This window comes from Opisthocomus hoazin, chromosome 1 (assembly GCF_030867145.1).
Source record: "Opisthocomus hoazin isolate bOpiHoa1 chromosome 1, bOpiHoa1.hap1, whole genome shotgun sequence".
Lineage (NCBI taxonomy): Eukaryota > Metazoa > Chordata > Aves > Opisthocomiformes > Opisthocomidae > Opisthocomus > Opisthocomus hoazin.
In genome coordinates this window covers 100,607,979-100,626,725 of record NC_134414.1, presented here as the reverse complement: position 1 = coordinate 100,626,725, position 18,747 = coordinate 100,607,979, and the positions used below count along the sequence as shown (strand labels likewise).

At 40.7% G+C, this 18,747-nt stretch overlaps 1 protein-coding gene across 1 annotated transcript in view; it reads left to right on the top strand.

The window, feature by feature from the left end:
• Positions 1–16,719, top strand: part of MED14 (mediator complex subunit 14) — a 37,248-nt gene extending 20,529 nt beyond the window's left edge. The window contains exons 17-31 of the mRNA XM_075430735.1: positions 1,885–2,045; positions 2,325–2,471; positions 2,559–2,650; positions 3,804–3,956; positions 4,175–4,444; positions 5,759–5,914; positions 6,468–6,579; positions 7,218–7,349; positions 8,387–8,569; positions 9,254–9,489; positions 10,172–10,351; positions 10,551–10,658; positions 11,102–11,227; positions 11,842–12,031; positions 15,526–16,719. Coding sequence (XP_075286850.1) covers positions 1,885–2,045; positions 2,325–2,471; positions 2,559–2,650; positions 3,804–3,956; positions 4,175–4,444; positions 5,759–5,914; positions 6,468–6,579; positions 7,218–7,349; positions 8,387–8,569; positions 9,254–9,489; positions 10,172–10,351; positions 10,551–10,658; positions 11,102–11,227; positions 11,842–12,031; positions 15,526–15,599 — 2,320 coding nt within the window. The 3' untranslated portion in view covers positions 15,600–16,719. The remainder of the gene's footprint in view (positions 1–1,884; positions 2,046–2,324; positions 2,472–2,558; positions 2,651–3,803; positions 3,957–4,174; positions 4,445–5,758; positions 5,915–6,467; positions 6,580–7,217; positions 7,350–8,386; positions 8,570–9,253; positions 9,490–10,171; positions 10,352–10,550; positions 10,659–11,101; positions 11,228–11,841; positions 12,032–15,525) is intronic.
• Positions 16,720–18,747: the final 2,028 nt, after the last annotated feature.

The window sequence follows — 18,747 nt, the reverse complement described above, 5'->3', positions numbered from 1 at the left end:
TACATATGCTTGAGAGGAAAAAAGGATTGTTTGGAGAGTAACACTAAAACTATTGGGGTGGGGGAGAGTTTTGGGTTTGGGTTTTTTTGTGTTTGGTGTTATTTTTTGTTTGTTTGTTTTTTTATTATTATTGTGTGTCTTGCACTCTCATGTGAAGCAGTGCTGGAGAAAGAGAAAAATAACAGCAGACACAGAGATAACTATAATTTGTTTCCTTAGATAGCCTAAACTGGGGAGCTCTGAAAGCAGTCTGACAGTCCTCAATCCTAAAATCCAGGCAGTGCTAAGGAAGATGCGGTGATGATTCATGAACATGTAATTGCAATTTCAGATCAGATCAGAGGCCTACATACTCCATGTGTTATCTGACAATTACCAGTATATAATACTGCAGAGGAAAATGCAAGGCAGTTGCATGGTAGAAAACTTGTAGAGGGAACATTTGGGAATTGTACAGTAATTTAAGAGTGGAAGAGACCTGTGGATGTTGTCTGGTCCAATGTTCTGCTCCAAACAGGGCTGGTCAGCTGCATTTTCCAGTCTCCGAGGGTTTTTGTGCCTTCTCTGAGCACAGTGATCTCAAATGCTGAGTAGAGGGGAGGAGTCACTTGATTGCCTGGTTAACACAGCTCAGGATGCAGCTGTCTGTCATTGCTGCAAGGGCACCCGCTGACTCCTGTTCAGTCTGTCTCCCAGGCCCCTGAGTTCTTTTTCTGCAGAGCTGCTACCCAGCCAGTCAGTCCCCACTCTGTGCCGTTGCTTGAGGTGGTTTAGGCCCAAGCACAGGACTTTTTGGTGAACTTAGTGAGGTTCCTTGTTAACTCGTTCCTCCAGCCATCCAGAGGAGGTCTCTCTGAATGGCAGCCCTGTCTTCCAGCATGTTAAGTGCTCCCTTCAGTTTGGCGTCATCTGCAAACTTGCTATTCCTTTGCATCAGGTAGGTTATTGAAACTGCTAAATAGTATTGGTCTCTGTTAACCCTGAGGAGTGCCAGCTGCAACCAGACACTAATTGGACCTGCAACTGTTGACCACAGCGATTTCTACCTGGCAGTCAAGCCAGTTTTTCACACTTCTTGGAGCCTACTTCAAGCCTCACCTGTTAAACTTTGGATTGTGTTACAAAGTAAAACAGATATATCAGTTTAAAACAGAAAACCTAACCCCCAAAGACACCTTCTAGAGTAAAACCTTCTTAACTCCTTTTATGCTCCAGAAATACATAGTGATACAAAAGCGTCAGTCTCTAAATGCATCAGGCCTTACTTTTTTAATTTTGCATATGAGCAGAGAAGTACTGAGAACCTGTGAGCATGAAATTCCTGAATAGACTCTCAATAAATTTGAAGAAGAGTTTGGCATGTTTTTACTTAAGCTTGATTTAGTCTGCCCTCTGAGCTCAATTCTCACATTGGAATATGAATAAATTTGTGGGTACTAAGATAACTGCCAGGTTGTTCATTGCATTTGGAGTGAGCTTGTTCTAGAAGGCAAACTGATTCATGAATTCAGGATGCCACAGAACTTACTTATTTTCATGGTTTTAATTTGTTTCTCTGTATAAAAGTTTTATATTGATGTGCTCTTACTTCACCATGAGATCGGGGCAATTCAACAGATCCCTTAACAGTCTGTAATATGCTGGTGTTGAATCCATATAAATGGTCTTAACTCAGAGTGCTTTTGTAACACGCTTATTACAGTCCTTGAAGAGGAACAGGGTATCTCGCTGTGCAGTCCACCTGTCTTTGCTGTTGATTTGTTCATTCTTTCGTGTCCAGATTTGGAGACCTTCAGGAAGTGTTAGAAGGTTGCCTTTTTAGTTTTGGAACTGTGTTGTGTATAATTGAGTGTGTTTGTTTTGGTGGTTTTTTATCATGAATAGGATTCCTCCCTGTAAAGGTGTAAATGAGGAAACGCAGAAGGCTCTGGACCGATCTCTTCTTGATTGCACTTTCCGATTACAAGGTAGAAACAATCGCACGTGGGTGGCTGAGCTGGTTTTTGCAAACTGCCCCCTTAATAGCACTTCATCCAGGGAGCAAGGTAAGTTTTATTTAGAAAGACTGGTACATTTTGTTTCTTTGTGGTTTACGTTGTCTGTTCCAGTGGTTCTTAATGTTCTGTTGTTACTGGACAGCTGTCCACTCTTAACATTTCTAAGAAACCACAGTGTATCTGAATCAAAATTTTGACTGCTGGGTCGGTGCGCTTTTATTATTTAAATACATTTCCTGGTCACTTGCTACAGTTCACTCGTAGTTTGTAAACCACAGTTTAGAAACCACTAGTTTAATCAGTATTTACCATCTCCTAACGCTGCAGGACCAACCCGTCATGTTTACTTGACGTATGAAAACCAGTTATCTGAACCAGTTGGAGGTCGCAAAGTTGTTGAGATGTTCCTTAATGACTGGAACAGTATCGCGCGGCTGTATGAATGTGTCCTGGAGTTTGCACGATCCTTACCAGGTACAGAAATCACCTCCTTTTCGTTAAAATGGTGTGTTTACAGATTACTGTGGTTTTCTCACTCTCTTTTCCCTCCTCTCTTCAAAGACATACCCAACCACTTAAACATTTTTTCAGAAGTTCGTATCTACAATTACCGAAAACTTATCCTTTGTTATGGAAGTACCAAGGGGAGCTCAGTAAGTAACTCCTAACTGCATTTTAAATGTGTGTCTGAAAACAGAATGGGTAGGCTCAGAGTTCTCAGAATTGTGCTACAAAATATTTTCTGGTATTACATTGTTGTGGAATTCCTAATGATGAATGTAGAAAAGACAGAAATTGAGGGTGCCAGATTGCTAGGTTACTAGATGTTCAGAATTTCTGAGAATTTGTGTAAGATGCTTTAGATTGTGGGAAGTACAGTTGCGTGCTTCTTATTGCTGAAAGCTAGTGTGGCACCCTTTTTGTGGCAAACTTACGGTGGGTGTTACTTTTCCAAGTGTACTGATCACTGCTGTAGTGGGATATATGTAAGCTCAGTGCCTAATTCTGCCTTAGAAGAAAGGACTCTAACGAAGTGTTTAATGTAGTACAGTGCTTTCAAATGAGGTGGTCCTTACCTATTTTGTAGCAGTACTGTTCCCTTATTCAGAACTGTAGCTTATTCTGTGGTATTTGAATTTATAGCATATTAATTGCTTTGATAACTGAATACTTGTTCACACTCTTGCCTTAAATGCAAGGTAGATGAGGAAGTAAGTGCACACTTATTGCAGACAAAGAATATATTTTTGTGTGCAACTGATGCAAAGTGGCCGATGCACTAGAAATTTGCTTCCTGGATGGTTTTTGTATTCATGTTCTAAGCTGAATTTTAAGAGTGTTTCTATGTGCATTTTATTGGGACAGTGAATAAGTAGCAAGAGTAGCAGTGTGGATTTTGCATGTCACTTCCTTACATACTGGCATGTCCAGTTCTTGTTTTTGTGTGATATGACTGAGAAAACCAGTCCACCTCCAGAAACTCATTAATCGGTTCTCTGCAGCATGAATCTCTCAAGTTTAATTCTCTCTATCTCACCTTTGGCAGAAAAGGCTTTTTTTCATTTTGATTGACTTGCTAAAATAATTCCATAGTTCTGTGGTTGCCAACAATCCAGCTAGCCAAATGGATGTTAAAGCTAACAGCACTTCCCACCCACCCCCCATCAAATTTGAGGGAGGTGAGTTAGGAATCTGTTGAGGTTTGATACAAAATGGGGAAAAAAATTAAAGCAGACCAAGTTTCTTGTTATAACCTCTTAGATGTTCTAGTTTTCCAAGAACCATTTTATGTTCTTGACATTGCAGATCAGCATTCAGTGGAACTCCATACTCCAGAAGTTCCACATTTCACTGGGAACTGTTGGCCCAAATTCAGGTTGCAGTAACTGTCACAACACAATTCTGCACCAGCTCCAGGAGATGTTTAATAAAACACCAAATGTAGTACAGTTGTTACAGGTAACGTTTTAAAAAACTTCTCTCGAGAAAAGTGCAAGATAATTAAGAGCTGAATTCTGATTAAACTGTTCTCTGCAAAATTGTGTGTTATGATTGTTGATGGATCTCACTGGCAGAAGGTGGCTTGGGGAGGATTGTATCCCCGCTATGTCCTGTTTTCCCTGACCTTTACTTGAAGGCGTAAGCTACCTGATCTCTCAATATCTGTTCTCTCTCAGGTTTTGTTTGACACTCAGGCTCCGTTAAATGCCATCAACAAACTTCCGACTGTGCCCATGCTGGGTCTGACTCAACGCACCAACACTGCCTATCAGTGTTTCTCAATTCTGCCACAGTCACCCACGCATATCAGGTTGGCTTTTAGGAATATGTACTGCATCGACATCTACTGCCGGAGTCGTGGTGTTGTAGCGATACGTGATGGGGCATACAGTCTCTTTGACAACAGCAAAATAGTTGAAGGTTTTTACCCTGCGCCTGGATTAAAGGTGACTGTTTCTGTGTTTTCTGGCATGTTGTAAATAAATGAGTTTCTAACTTGACCTATGGATCCGGTGTGAAGAGCTTTGTGAAGCTTTTTTTGTGAGGAGCTGCAGTCCTTCCAAAAGTCTGAGCACAGAAGGAATTTTCTGATTTATCAGTAGATTTGTTAATTAGTTTGAATGAAAATATTTCCTTTAAGAAAACTAGTATCAAGCGTCAGGGTCTTTTTTCTTGTCTACGTAATAAGATAACATAGAGGCTACTTTGGGCATCCTTTTGTTAAAACTTGCTGAAGCTTTGTCACTAGGCTAGACATTTTCTCCAGGATTAACAACAACTGCTCCTCACAAACTATGTTGTGTGGCAGGACAGCACTCATACATTGCGGATGAGGAAATGCTCAATGTCAGATAATTCTAGACAGAACCATCTCTTTTAAAATAGTTTCCATCAGTGTGTGGCAGGAGCCTGTGGCTTTGCTTCTGAATGCAGTGCTGGTTCACTCTTCTTGAAAAATGAAGCTGTGCACGCTGGTAGAATACCTTAGCTGAGGGCAGGTTGTACCAGTTCTAGTTATACTGAAATATTGGGAAGTGGCACTACTTTGAAACAGAATAGTTTGCTAATTTTTTCTTCTGACAGTTGCAACTGAATACTGATACTCTGGTACTGCATTTAGCTGATCCAGAACATCTACCTCTTTCACAGATTCCAAGTGGAAGGCTAATGGGGAAGAGGAAGGGGATTGTAGATATCAGTGGAAAGTATAAGAGAATGAAATTGGGAAGGTAGAGGAGGAAGTAATTCCAGAGGGTTGGCAGATTCCTGTGGGTACAAGAGAATGATTATGGAGGAGGGGACCTGGGCATTCTTACCCAAACAGGGCAGTTGTAGATGTGATACAACAGCCCAGTAGGTTCTGGATACTGATGAGTTGTTCTGGAGCAGCTGTTTCCAGGTGTAGGCTTTTCCTTATTTTTAAGGAAAAAAGAAAAATGTTGTTATTTCAATTAACTAGAGATATTTCATGTTAATGAGCAAGGTTGCTTGTTTGGTGGCAATACAAGACTACTTATTTAAAAGAAAAAGGGAGTTAAGCTTAAATGTCCCCTGGGAAGCTCTGTTTATGAATTGATGTATTTTGCAGACTATTCATACTGTATGTAATGAATACCCACTAGTAGTTAATTCTAGAGACCTGCCTGTTTCTTACACAGTGTAGCTGATAAAGATAGTATTATAAGCTCAGCAAATACTGTGCTCATTTATGTAATAAAATTTAAATCGGGAAACTGCTGACCAAACCCTTTTTTCCACAGACATTCCTGAACATGTTTGTTGACAGCAATCAGGATGCACGAAGGCGATCTGTAAATGAAGACGATAACCCACCTTCTCCTATTGGAGGAGACATGATGGATTCTTTGATATCACAGCTTCAACCCCAGCAGCCACCACAGCAGCCACAACAACAGGTACCCTCCAGGCAAAATAAGAAATGTTATTGTCTTCCACAACTGTAGGTTAACTTAAGTTCTAAAAGGATTAGCAGTAAGAAATGGAAAGGGAAACTATAAAACTGCTCCTCTGTGGAATTCCCCTTGGGGCAAAATGTATTAATTTATTTTGCCATTTGTCATTCCAGTGTAAACAGCCCATAGCATATGAACTGCAGCTTTGGAAGGTCACATGAGACTTGCTGCCTTAGCAGTGAAGGAGTGAGGGAGGGAAAACAACTGTTTAAGATAAAAGATGGGAGGGGAAGTCAGGAGGCTTTGATGTTATAGGGTGGTAGATAAAAAGCAATGAGGTGCAGAGGTATTATGTCTTGAGGAAAAACTTCAAAAAGTCCCTTGAAAAAAAAAACAGTGAGCACTGATGAAGGGGATACAAAGAATCACGTTGATGGACCTACCAGATTTCATAGGTGGGGACCAAACTCTCATTAGTATTCTCCTGCACATACTTAACTTTAGTTTTAGTACAAAGTGATCAAAGATTTTCCTTGTCCTGTGTTGACAATTTCAGCCATTTGCAAAACAGGCAGGAGCATCAGGAGCATATCCTCTTACTTCACCACCCACCTCCTATCACAACACAGTGACGCCGTCTCCGTCTATGATGCACACGCAGTCACCAGGTAAGATGGCTGAGAGTTTGTGTGCTGATCCTGTACTGGAAATAAACACGCAGCTCGCTCTGTGTGTGCATGCTTTTTCTATTATTTGAGGTGTGCTTAGTGCCAAGTTAGCCAAGGGAATGCACCTTATATTGTGGAAAAATAGCAAAGCACAGTTCTGCCATGTGTGTTTTGGAAAGTACATTTTGAAGCTAAAAAAACATTCAGTAAAACTGTCATCTTTAGCTATGTAATATTTGGGACCATTTCATTCTTACAACTTACAACTGGCTCAGCTCAAAACCTGTTAAATTTGAATACCTGCTTTTCAGAAAAGCTTTTCATCACCAAAGCTCTGCTTTCTGCTCCCAGCTGTTATAGTGCAACAGCTGAAAATATTTAGATTTGGGGAAGGGCCAGGTAGGGCGGAAATGCCGTTCTTCAAGCCAAATATCTTGGAAAGTTTCCTTTGTGTGGTGAATCAATCTGGAAAATAGAATGCTCACGTACAAAATACAGCCTTTGACTGCAAAAACAAATTCTCATGGATCTTGTTTGCTGTCTCCCTGAAAAGGAGACAGCTGTAGCAGTTGACAGAAAAAAATTATAACAGAAAAATGGGAAACGTGTATGTTGAGTGATGTGATGTCTTTGATTAGGGAATTTGCATGCTGCAAGCTCACCTAGCGGGGCTTTAAGAGCACCATCACCAGCATCCTTTGGTCCAACTCCTTCACCTTCCTCTCTTGGAATCACAATGGGACAAACAGCTAACTTTGCCAGCCCACATGGTGAGTTCTTTACTGGCAGGTGTGTATATGGTGACAGGGAGAGCACATTTGCTTCTTGAAATTAAGTCTTCCAGAGCAGACTTAAGCCAAGTAGCTGTTTTCGTACATGTGGTGTAACCTTTAACAGTATTCAAAAGTAGCTGCATGGCACGTTGAAGTGTTCCTAACGTTTTAAAAATTGACTGTCAGTCACTCTTTCCTGCTTACTAATGTGGGGAAATTCCGTGTGGTCTTGTAGCAGAACAATGGCTGCAGCTTTTAATGAGCGTTGTCTCTTGTTAGATTAGTTAATGTATTTTCACTGCTTAAGTCTCGTGCAAAAATAACTGGAACAGGTTAGAAATTTGAATACTTGCAATTTGAAAACACTGTCAGAGTCTTGCTGGTTTGAATTCCATATATGTGAGCAATGTGCCTTTTGGTTGTTTCCTTTATTAAGTTTTTTTGCAAAGCTACCAAAACAATTGTTTGTTGTAATCACAGAGCATTAGAAACCATTCCATAGATCACAATAAATGAACAGTTCAGACTATAATTTTAGCACACCAGTTTAACTGTCAAGATGAACAAAGTGAGATAGATATAAACCAGACTGTTTAAGAGGCTTGTTCTGATCAGTTTTTGTAGCGGAGTACAAAACCAAAGATACTTTTGCAGAGGTAACTGCAAGATACTGAATAGAGGAGGAACAGTCCAGCTGAGGCTTTCATTTGCAAAGGAGCGGTAGAAGTCTGAAGTCTATAGGCAAGAGCTGCCTGTAGACCGGGTTACATGCTGAACATGCCGATTTGCCTTAACGTTAGATTTGATTTTACTTTTTAAAAAATACAACTAGAAAACCCTTGAATCTGTATCTTGATTTCTTTTTTTTTTTTTTCCCCCCTCCACTCATTATGTTTTTTATATGGTTGTAAAGTGTAGTCTCAAAGCTTGCAGACACTTTCATGCTTTACACATTTTGGTAAGCCTATTTTAGATTTCTAGATTAGAAAACCTTGTACTTTTAAAAAGTAATAACAGTCTTGTAACATCTATAGGTACCATAGACCCAAGCTCACCATACACAATGATGTCACCCAGTCAGCGTGCAGGGAACTGGCCAGGATCTCCCCAGGTCTCTGGTCCATCACCAGCAGCACGGATGCCTGGAATGTCACCAGCCAACCCTTCCCTTCATTCTCCTGTCCCAGATGCCTCTCATTCCCCACGAGCTGGAACAAGTAGGCTTCTTTATCAGTGTTATGACTTTGAAACACTCATGTTTAATGTTTCTAGTTCTGTTCTTTTTGGTAGTTTTGTGTGTCAATGTAACAGTCCTTACTGCCCTGGTGCAGTAAGATATCTAAGGAAACGAAGCCTTTATTCTGTTCTGCTTCAGATCTTCTATAACAAGTTGGAAAATGAGTTAAATCATACAGCATAAACTTCAACAGGATTGATACCTCTTGTTGCACTCTAGAAATTAGTCTTAAACTATCAAGCTCCGTGACTGAGAGAAAATTCTTTGGAATGAAAGCAAGGATAGGCTTATTTGGCTACCCAAATACTAACTTTTCGCATCATAGGGTTGTAATGCTGCTCTTGCACGACTGATGTAGCCATCTTTACATCTCATTGAGTTTGTCGTACAAACCTGCTGTCTGCTGGCATGCTACAGAAAGAGGAAAGGGAGTAGGATTTTAATGTTGCCGAGAATCTTTGCATGGGTGGAGGGTCAAAACTCTATTTCTTTGACTTTGTCTGTCTGTTGCCTATCAGTAGGCAGCCAAGTTCTTAAATAAGAATGACTAAGCTTTGGCCCAGAGAGCTCATTGCTTGCGTAGTGACAACAAATAAAGTGAACGCAGATCTTACATTTCAGCTTAAATACTTCCTTACTGCAAGTACTTCTTCCGTATCAATAGGTTCCCAAGCAATGCCGACCAGCATGCCTCCACCTCGTAAACTACCTCAGCGCTCTTGGGCTGCATCCATACCTACAATCCTCACCCACAGTGCCTTGAATATTCTGCTGTTGCCCTCTCCTACCCCTGGGCTTGTGCCGGGACTAGCTGGCAGCTATCTTTGCTCCCCTCTTGAGCGGTTTCTTGGATCAGTTATTATGAGGAGGCATCTTCAGAGGATCATACAACAGGAAACGGTATGGTTTAGGTTGGTTTAATATTGACCTGCAAGTATGACTTCGCAACTGCTCTTTTTCATGCTTCTGTACTCCATGTCTTTCAAATCAGGCACAAACTGAAATGCTTTGGGTATAATAACTATTTGCTGTTGGTCTTGTGCTATACTTCTGAATCTAGCCATCTAAAGAGTTAAAATTTAGAAAAAGCATTTAGTTCCACTTTTCCACACAAATTAGGAGTGGAAAGCCTGTTTGGTCAGATGAAATTTGATAACTGGTGTGATAACAAGACTATGACCAGATTTTCAGATGCCATGGCTTCTGTGAGTTTAGCATGTCCATTGGGAGTTAGCTAGAACAGCCACAGGGCTACTATGGATGCCACTACTTAGCGAGAGTGCCCAAGAAGTTAGCTACTAGTTGACAATAACAAAACTACTCAGTCATGAATGTTGCTTTACGGTTTGACACAGACAGTGTGCACCTCTTCACTTCTCTGGCATTGATTCAGTGACAGAGAACGAAGCCAAATCTTGCATAAGCTTCATTCTCAAGGCATTCTTACCTGTATACAAATATCACATGTTTCTTTCTGGAAAGAGGGCAGATTGATCGCTACAGTCTTGGGAGTGAATGTGTGTGTGCGTGTTCATGCTATTTAATGAATGACTGATGGAATGTGCTACTTCTTTTTATGCAGCTACAGTTAATAAACTCCAATGAACCAGGTGTAATTATGTTTAAGACGGAGGCACTGAAGTGCAGGGTTGCTCTCAATCCCAAAACCAACCAGACCTTGCAATTGAAAGTAACACCTGAAAATACAGGACAGTGGAAATCGGAGGAGTTACAAGTTTTGGAGAAGTTTTTTGAAACGAGGGTATGTACTTAAATCATTAATGTTTAAATTTTTGTGCATTGCTTTTAATCTCTGGTGGTGTTTTGAGTGGTACTGCTGACTTTCATTGGCCTATGTAAGGGCTGCAAAATATAAAATTAACAGCTGTGCATGCTGGTTATCATATTAAATGATACAGCTATTATCTAAATAGGCAGTACTAAATAGTGTCTTTCTTTAGGTTGCAGGACCACCTTTTAAAGCGAACACCCTAATAGCCTTCACAAAATTACTAGGGGCTCCAACGCATATCCTCAGGGACTGCGTACACATCATGAAACTTGAGCTGGTAAGTTAACCGTCTGTTCAGTTCACCCAACTTTGGTTATTACGCTCAAAAAAAAAAAAAGTACTGTACCTTTATCTATAAACACATAAATTAGTCTAGATTTATATATATGTTATTTAGCATTAATAAAGAAGTTGTCATTTTACTACTAGCTCTCCTGGAAACTCCCCAAATTTCTCCTTTAAACTGATGATTTTGAGAAACTGCAGGCATGTTACTGCTCGATAGGCACATGCATAGGCTGGGTGGAATCTTTCTGGTTGTATTCTTGTTTGCCCTGTGCTCAGTTCTTTCAGAGTTATTCTGACTTACACTAAACCTGGCAACATCTGCAAGTTTAGCTAGAGAGGCATATGCTACTTTCTGATGTTTCCCTAGTTCCTGTGTATGTCACTGACGTGAGACCTTTGCTGTTCTTTCTGTGTGCTGCTCTTTCTACGCAGTTCCCTGATCAGGCAAGTCAGCTGAAATGGAATGTGCAGTTTTGTTTAACAATTCCTCCCAGTGCACCACCAATTGCGCCTCCAGGAACACCTGCTGTTGTGCTGAAATCCAAAATGTTGTTTTTTGTAAGTAGAACTATCTGTTTTAAAATTCTGTGGGCTGCGTGTCTTTGAAAGCATCACGGGTTGGTAGCAAAACATAAGCATGCTGTATCTGACAACTGTTATAGCTAAAAATGTTCTGCCGTTTGGAAGCCTAGATTTGCGTGCATCTCTTTCGTAATGAGTTCCGTTAGTATTCCTTTCTTCTTCCTGCGAAAGCACAGCAACTCTCCATGTTTTATGTTCTTGGAGAGATGGTGACAATGTATAAAGCTCAGTTCCCTCTGGGCTCCAGGTATCTTTGCTCAAATTCTGGGTGTTTTACTCTTCTTTGAGGCACTAACCACCTAGATTAAGTGATATACACGTTAGTGGTGCTGGGAGAGGACAGCAGGAATGAGAAGTTTGGAACAGATCTGTATTAGTGTTGTCTCTGAGGCAATGCTGGTTGTAGGGTGATTTTGAGAAAAAAGTAGTCTACATCTGATTGATAACTTCCCTGTTACAGAATTGGTATCTGAAAACCGAAGGGGTGGAAGTGCATGCTGTCTGTAGGCCTAGGGTGTTTAACTGTATCGGAAGTTGCGCTGAAGTACATGGTCATTCAGTTTAATGCACTTTTTTTTTTTTCCCCGCAGCTCCAGCTAACACAGAAAACAACAGTCCCACAGGAAGCTGTTAGTATTATTGTCCCAATTATTTATGATATGGCTTCGGGTACAACGCAACAGGCTGACATTCCCAGGCAGCAGAACTCTTCTGTTGCTGCTCCAATGATGGTTAGCAATATTCTAAAGAGGTTTGCTGAACTGAATTCACCACGACCAGGTACTGTACATGTCCAGTAGATATATTCTCTTCACCCAGACATCTGTGACAAATCTCCAGTGTAAAACTAAACCTCTCTTAAGTCTGAATTCTTCTTGGTTTCTATCATTCTTCTTTAGTGATTACAAACTCCCGATGTGACAGGCAATACATAACTTAATAGCAAGTACTGGCAACACAGCAGAAGGTTACACTGGTGATTCAGGCTGGATTTTGCTGTTCTGCCCAAGTGATAGCATGCACCTTTTGTTGGCCCAACTCTTGCTGCACAGTAGGAGTCGTACTTTTTAACAAACGGGCCCAGAATGAGTCACGAGAAATATGCTATGGTCAAGTGTCAGTTTTCATGTTTAATTATGAAGTTATTGAGCTTAACAGTAGAATATAAAGGGATGTTAAAATAGTTATCAGAACTTGTCCACGTGCTGTGAATGGTTAAAAAGTAATTGGAGTGATTGTATACTCCTTTGTTGGTGTGTACACTAACAGAGGCGCGTACAGTTCTGTCCAGCAAGCGTGCTGTGAAGTGTTCGAGCTAAATAGGTTGATCTCAATGTTCATTGGCCCATAGGTAGTGCAATGTGAGCAACATTGTGCTTTGCTTTCCCTCTTGTCATGCTTTTAGTTTTTGGGTTTTTTCTAATATCTGAAACATTGAACAACAGTAGCAGGTTCTTTGGGCAGCATGTTGTCTGTAAGCAGTGGTTTGAGGTCCTAATGCACAGATGGCTCATAAGAACAGTTATTTTCAGTTCTGCTGTAGTTACACACTGAAGAACAAAGCCTTTTTCCAGTAACTCAGTGAATAGATTTAAGCTGTGAATTAAGAGGTTGAATTCTGTTCTGTATAATTATTCATCTCGTCGTTATGCGGTAATTTTAACTATGCTTGATGGTTTATTTCGGTTGCTAGAACATGAGCAATGTTTATCTTAAATTGCTGTGGATATGCATACATTTCTGAAAATTGTGATGAGATTAAAATTGACATGCATTTTCTGTTTAACATAGTAAGAGTGTAGGTAAATAGGAGAGAGGACAGCCTTGAGGGCCTGTGGGGTTACCTGTAAGAGTTCTGTATGTAGTACAAAACTGTTGTTTGTATAGCACTTTCATTTCAAGATATGTTAACTAAACTTCAGGTGTTTCTTTTGGAAGGTGCTTCCCCACTGAGTTCCCCTAGTGTGGGGATCGGTAGATACTTGTTTTTTGTTTGTTATTGCACAAAGTTGTGTTTTAAGGTTAAACCCTCCACAAAATACCGCAGCATAGGGACTAATTGTCAAAGCTGTTTTTGGGTATCCCAGGTGAGGTGTCTTCTGATGATCATTAGATAGATCGGGATAGACAATTCTTGTTTGTCACACAGGTTTTGAAGAAGTTTGGGAATGTGGTACAGGGAGCAGAGTGTAGACAGGGAAAAAAAAATGCGTATGAAAAGAGCTTGTGGCCTCAAGCAGGACCTTATCCAGGCAAAGAAGAATGTAGCTAGCTAAATAGGGGACATTTCTAGTAGTCTTTCCTCTGAATTCTAAAAGAAAGAATGAGTCTGTATGGATTTATTTATTTATTTATTTCAACCACCACCCAGCAGCCAGGAGCTTCCCTGAGGACACTTGGAATGCAATTTCCTGTGTTCTTACTGTCAAAAGTTACATTATTATATATGATAAAAGAGAACAAGGTACCTTTTTTTCTTTGCCATTGTGAAAGATGATAGGAGAGCCAACAGATTAGATCGTTGGGAGACTTCTTTTACAGCAGCAGTGCACGGGAGATCCCAGATGCGTATCCTTTCTCTTCTGATGCTATTGTGCTGTACCCAGGATTTTCCTACCTGTGTTAGCTCTTTTGCTGCACTAACTGCAATTTGCTTGGTTAAGTGAATTTCTCACTGTTTCAGTCAGAAAGGACTAGGGCTTCCCATCATGCACGTATGATATTACTGGCACTTTCATTGTAACCCATAATCAGTGTTGCCTCGTTTTGGCTGTATCTTTTTTACCTTTCTCTCTTTGTGAGAAAGAATTTTGTACTCGGCTTAATTTTCCTCTTAATAAAATGGTAGTGCCTGAAAAGTAAGTTCTTTTGGAAGAGTTTTCTTTCCAGATCTGTGGGCAAACATATTCTGCTGTGTTCAACAGTAAAATGTTGACTCATTGTGAGTGCGCTGTCTTTCTGAGATCACTTTACCTAATGCCTCCGTGGGGAAGAAAGTTGCTTTTGGGAAATAATTACATGAACTGAGATGGAATCAATGCCCTGGAATAATTGGGTTAAACCTGAGGTGTAAGTCTACAAACCCGCATTATGTAGTGGACATTAATTTGGTAAGGAAATGAAAGTCACTGCAGAGGCTGGAGGTGACCCTTAGAGAGGAGCTCAAGGGAGTCACGTGAGATTTCTTAAAGCATGTCACGACAGCATTTTTCAGTGTCTGATTTTCAGTGATGCTATGGATGGCATTTAGCCCAGATTTGTAGCTTTGATATGATAACTTGTCCAAAACAATCTTGGGAATCCCTAGTTTGGCAGTTAGGATTAATGCATCCCAGCCAGCTTTGCTCTTATCTCTTTGCTCGCGCCGTTGCTCCTTCAGCAACAAAATTTGATGTCTGCTAATTGTTGTTTCTTAAAATACACAGGAAAAATTCAGCCCACAGTGACCGGGTTAGGATAGTGGCTGTTAATTGTATTCTCTTACCAGGAAACAGGAGATGAAAGTCACAGCTGCCTAATGCTTCACCTTGTGTTATTCTAATTAAACCCTTTTGATTCTATCGGTTTTAACTTTTTTAAGCTATTTTAGAATGTTGTGTGTGCTTTTGTCAAAACATGCTGGTATTCGAAAGTCGAGACAGCTGTGGCTGATTTTTCCTCTCTGTGTTAGATCTCAGCCGTTTGAAACAAAAGTCCATTTGCTCCGTATTTTGTTTTGCAGTTCAGATGTCAAGAGTAGAGCCAGCGCAATTTGTCTGAAAGAAACAGATTTCTGGCTTTTGCCTGGTCTTGGAATTAGAAACGCTTCCAAAACTCGGCTTAGGACAGAAAACATTTTCCATCTGTTTCAGACTTGAGTCTTTCGAAACATTTAGTTTCGACTCTTAGAGAAACAGAGCTTGGGAAAGGTGTTTTATCTTTGTAAAACGTAGTGCTTTGTATGAGGAAGATACAGAAAAATTCGGATGCGGTGCCGCGTCTGATAAATTCTGGTATAGGCTTGATCTGACACTCGACAGCTCCTAAAAGCTCCGAGCTTCTTGCCGTTTCATGGCCGACAAGAGCCGGGGCAGCCGGAGCCGCTGCCGCTCAAACCACGCCAAATCCCGACATCCTCGGCGGCGGCTGGGGTTTGCGCGTCGACGCCGGGCCGCGTGCGGCAGCGGGCGGGGCGTCGCGGCGGGCGTCGCGCGGCCTCTCTCTGTGTGTCTGTGTGTCTGTGTGTGTATGGCGTGCGGGGCGCGGTGCTAACCTGTCTCTTTTCCCTGTTCCAGGTGAATGCACAATATTTGCGGCCGTTCGTGATTTGATGGTTAATCTTGCGCTGCCCCCTGGTGGGCGTCCCTAGACACTTTTAAAAGAAGGCTGAAAGTGAGCCAAAACAGCAAAAAAAAAAAAGGCAAAAAACACACAAAAAAAACCCAAAACAAAAAAACCCAAACAAAACAAAAAAAAACCAAACCCCAATAAAGCCTTCGGTTAAAAGAGGACATTTTAACTTTACCTTTTTTTTTTTTTTTTTTTAAGAGCTGTCTATAATAAACTGGCAAACTTTCAGGGATGCACTTTCATCAGACGAGTATCACCGCGACTTTTTGTATAGTTGCCGTTGTATAGTGTGTTTTAATGGGGGAGACACTTCAGACTAGGTGATAGATTGAAGTATCAGCTTGCTGGTAATAGATTTAATATTCTGTTTTATACTATAAAGATTATGAATATGCCAAACTTGTTTGTTTTTCCGTTTTTCTTATGTTTCGGTGTAATAGTCTTTTTTTAAGGCAGGTCTGTCATTTTTGAATACTGTAAAACTGTGACAAACTTTATATTGAAGCTGTATTTTAATATGACTGCTTTGAATCCTTAAACAATTTATTTGGGCTTGTTGTAAACATGTCCCCAAAAAGCAATATTTAATAAACTGGATTAAAAAAAAAAAAAAATCTTTCAACTGCATGTTGTATAATCTTAAACTTTATTCCTCTCCACTGTAGCCACTGGCCAGATCTCTCGTGTTCACATTTACTCAGTTATCTCTGTATGTGATCTTGTTTCCACACGTGCGCGCGCACGCACACACACACACACACACATATGCTGCTAGCTTAAAAACAAAGCAAAACAAAACCATACCTATTTATTCTGTGGGTTTGATTTGTTCCAAGTCACTGGAAAACTGAGTTGTTCATTTTCGTGATTGGTTAAATAACCAGCAATTACTTAAAGCAATGCCTAAGTTCTTACAGTCATAAGGAATTACATCTGTCAAAAAGCAAAGGTTAGTGGAAGAAAGCACCTTTTTTCCTCTGTCCTGGAGTTTGTGGTTGGACACGCCTCTCTAATAATGGACTCTTGTTTGTCTTACTGTAGAGACAGGGAAGGTAGAAGCTTGAACTGTAGACGGTGAAATTGAAGAGGCTGATCCAAAAAAGAACGAACCTCACATTTAACATTTTGAATTGGATGTATGTAGATAACTTTGTCAGTGATGACTGAAGGCTCTTTTAATTGAATAAAAGTTCCATTCTTAGGAATTACTGTCACTTAACCGTTTGTCCTCATGGATCAGGATTCTCAATTTTTCATTGAGTTCAAGTTGGTTTCCTGACTTCCTGCAAGAGCAGCTTTCTGCTGTGCAGAGCTCTGTCAGCTCCCTGCTCAGCTGAAGGATGTTTTAAACCAAAATTAAAAATCTTTTGGTGGCTGTGTTCCAGCCTGCCTTGCTGGCTTTAAGGCTGCCCACTGCCCCTGCGGCTGTCGCAACGCTTCTTTGCCTATGAATGAATGAGTCTCTGTCAAAGCTCTTGCCATTAGAAATAATCTTTTGGTTGGTGTCCACTTAAGATTTCAGTGTCGAACTTGTGTTTTTCGATATCGGTACTGTATCAGTATGTCTCTGACCTGTCTGTATCTATCAGCTGGCTGTGCTCCTGAAACACAGAACGTGTCCACTGGAATGAAAACCCTGTCAGTCTTTCAGTGTTGCTGCTGCTTCTGCTCAGTTGGAAAGATTTTGTATTTCTATGTTTTCACAACTAAACTGATGTTTTAAAAGGGAGAGGTGATAGAAGTGTGTCTGAAGAAGACTGGCTGTTGTGCTGGCTGCTAGTCTGGATTCAAGCTCTGAGCCTTGCCGTGCTTAAAAGCAGCTTTCTGATGCGCAGAGAAGTACCTGCTGTTCTGGGTGCTGAGGGGCAGGGGAGAGTGCTGGTGGGCAAAGTTCTCCCCACCTCCTGAGCTTCGGTGCTTGGAAGTAAAAGCGGGGGGAGGTGTCCCCAGAGGGCAGAGAAAACAATGCATGTGAACTAGTGACAGATGGTTATGAACTGACGTTCCCTGTCTGAGATTATGGGAGGACTGAATTTTATATTATACACACCACTCCTCTTAACATACACATTTTAAGCCTTTCTCCTAAATAATTAAATTGTTAAGGAAAACACTGCTACTGAAAGGAGGCATTTCCCACTAACCAGTGACATTTGTTCCTTTCAAAGAAGTGACTGCGTGTATTTACAAGTGCGGTGTTAAGTTTTTTTTTCATGTGTTCAGTCTCCTGCTCTGGTAGCCAGGTGTTAGATCCACCTGCTGCATTGGGACTAGTGGTAGATTTTCATCGCTACAGGAGATTTGGTTGCCCATTTATTTCACTAGAGGTTCCACAGTGACTGCACATCCTGCAGTACCTGAAGATTGTTTCTGATGAACCCGCCTGTGGGACAAGAGTGAGAGAAACTGAATTATACAGAGAAAAACAGCAGCTCTGAACTGATCCACAGATCTGGCATAGCAACGTTAGCCAGTGTCAAAGGGGAACACAGTGTTTGAACTATCCAAAAAGCCATCCCAGATGTTAGCAACAGACTTTGTGGCTTTTTGGATAACACATATTGATCACTTTGAAGGTTTTCTTCATATGGAAAAGAGGGGAGAGAGGTTTTTTTTGGACCCCTGCAAACATTCAGACAAGGAGCTGAATCAAGGCAAGGTTTGGTTTTTTGTTTTTTTTTTTTTTCTCCCTTGAAGCTAAGTTTAAATTACTTGCTGTCCTTACACATTTGAGTGTCCTGCAGGTTGCCCTTGAGACTGCGGATGTTTTAGCTGACTTTACAGAGACTGCAGGAAACAAGTTCTGATAATAAGTAGCCGAGACAAAACAAAGCTCCATAAAACTAGAAGCTGGTGTTCTTTCAAGAGCTGTAGTTTGTCTCCAAGCTGGTGCTCAGTTTCATGTGTTAGTTACTCTAGTTAGCAGACATCTGAAAGCAAAATCTCGTGTATGAAAAATAGCAGATAGACTACTAGGAGAATATTTGGGTCATTTTAAACAGATTTATGATTAAACTGTCAAAAGATGTCGCTTCAGAAGTTGTGCTATGCTGGTTGTTTTAGCTCAAGTGGTTGTAGTTGTTCCCCTAGCCCAGAGGATTTCAAATGTTTTTAAGGTAAGAATGTGTTTCAGTAAATTAACATGTAATTGAAATGTATTAACCGTA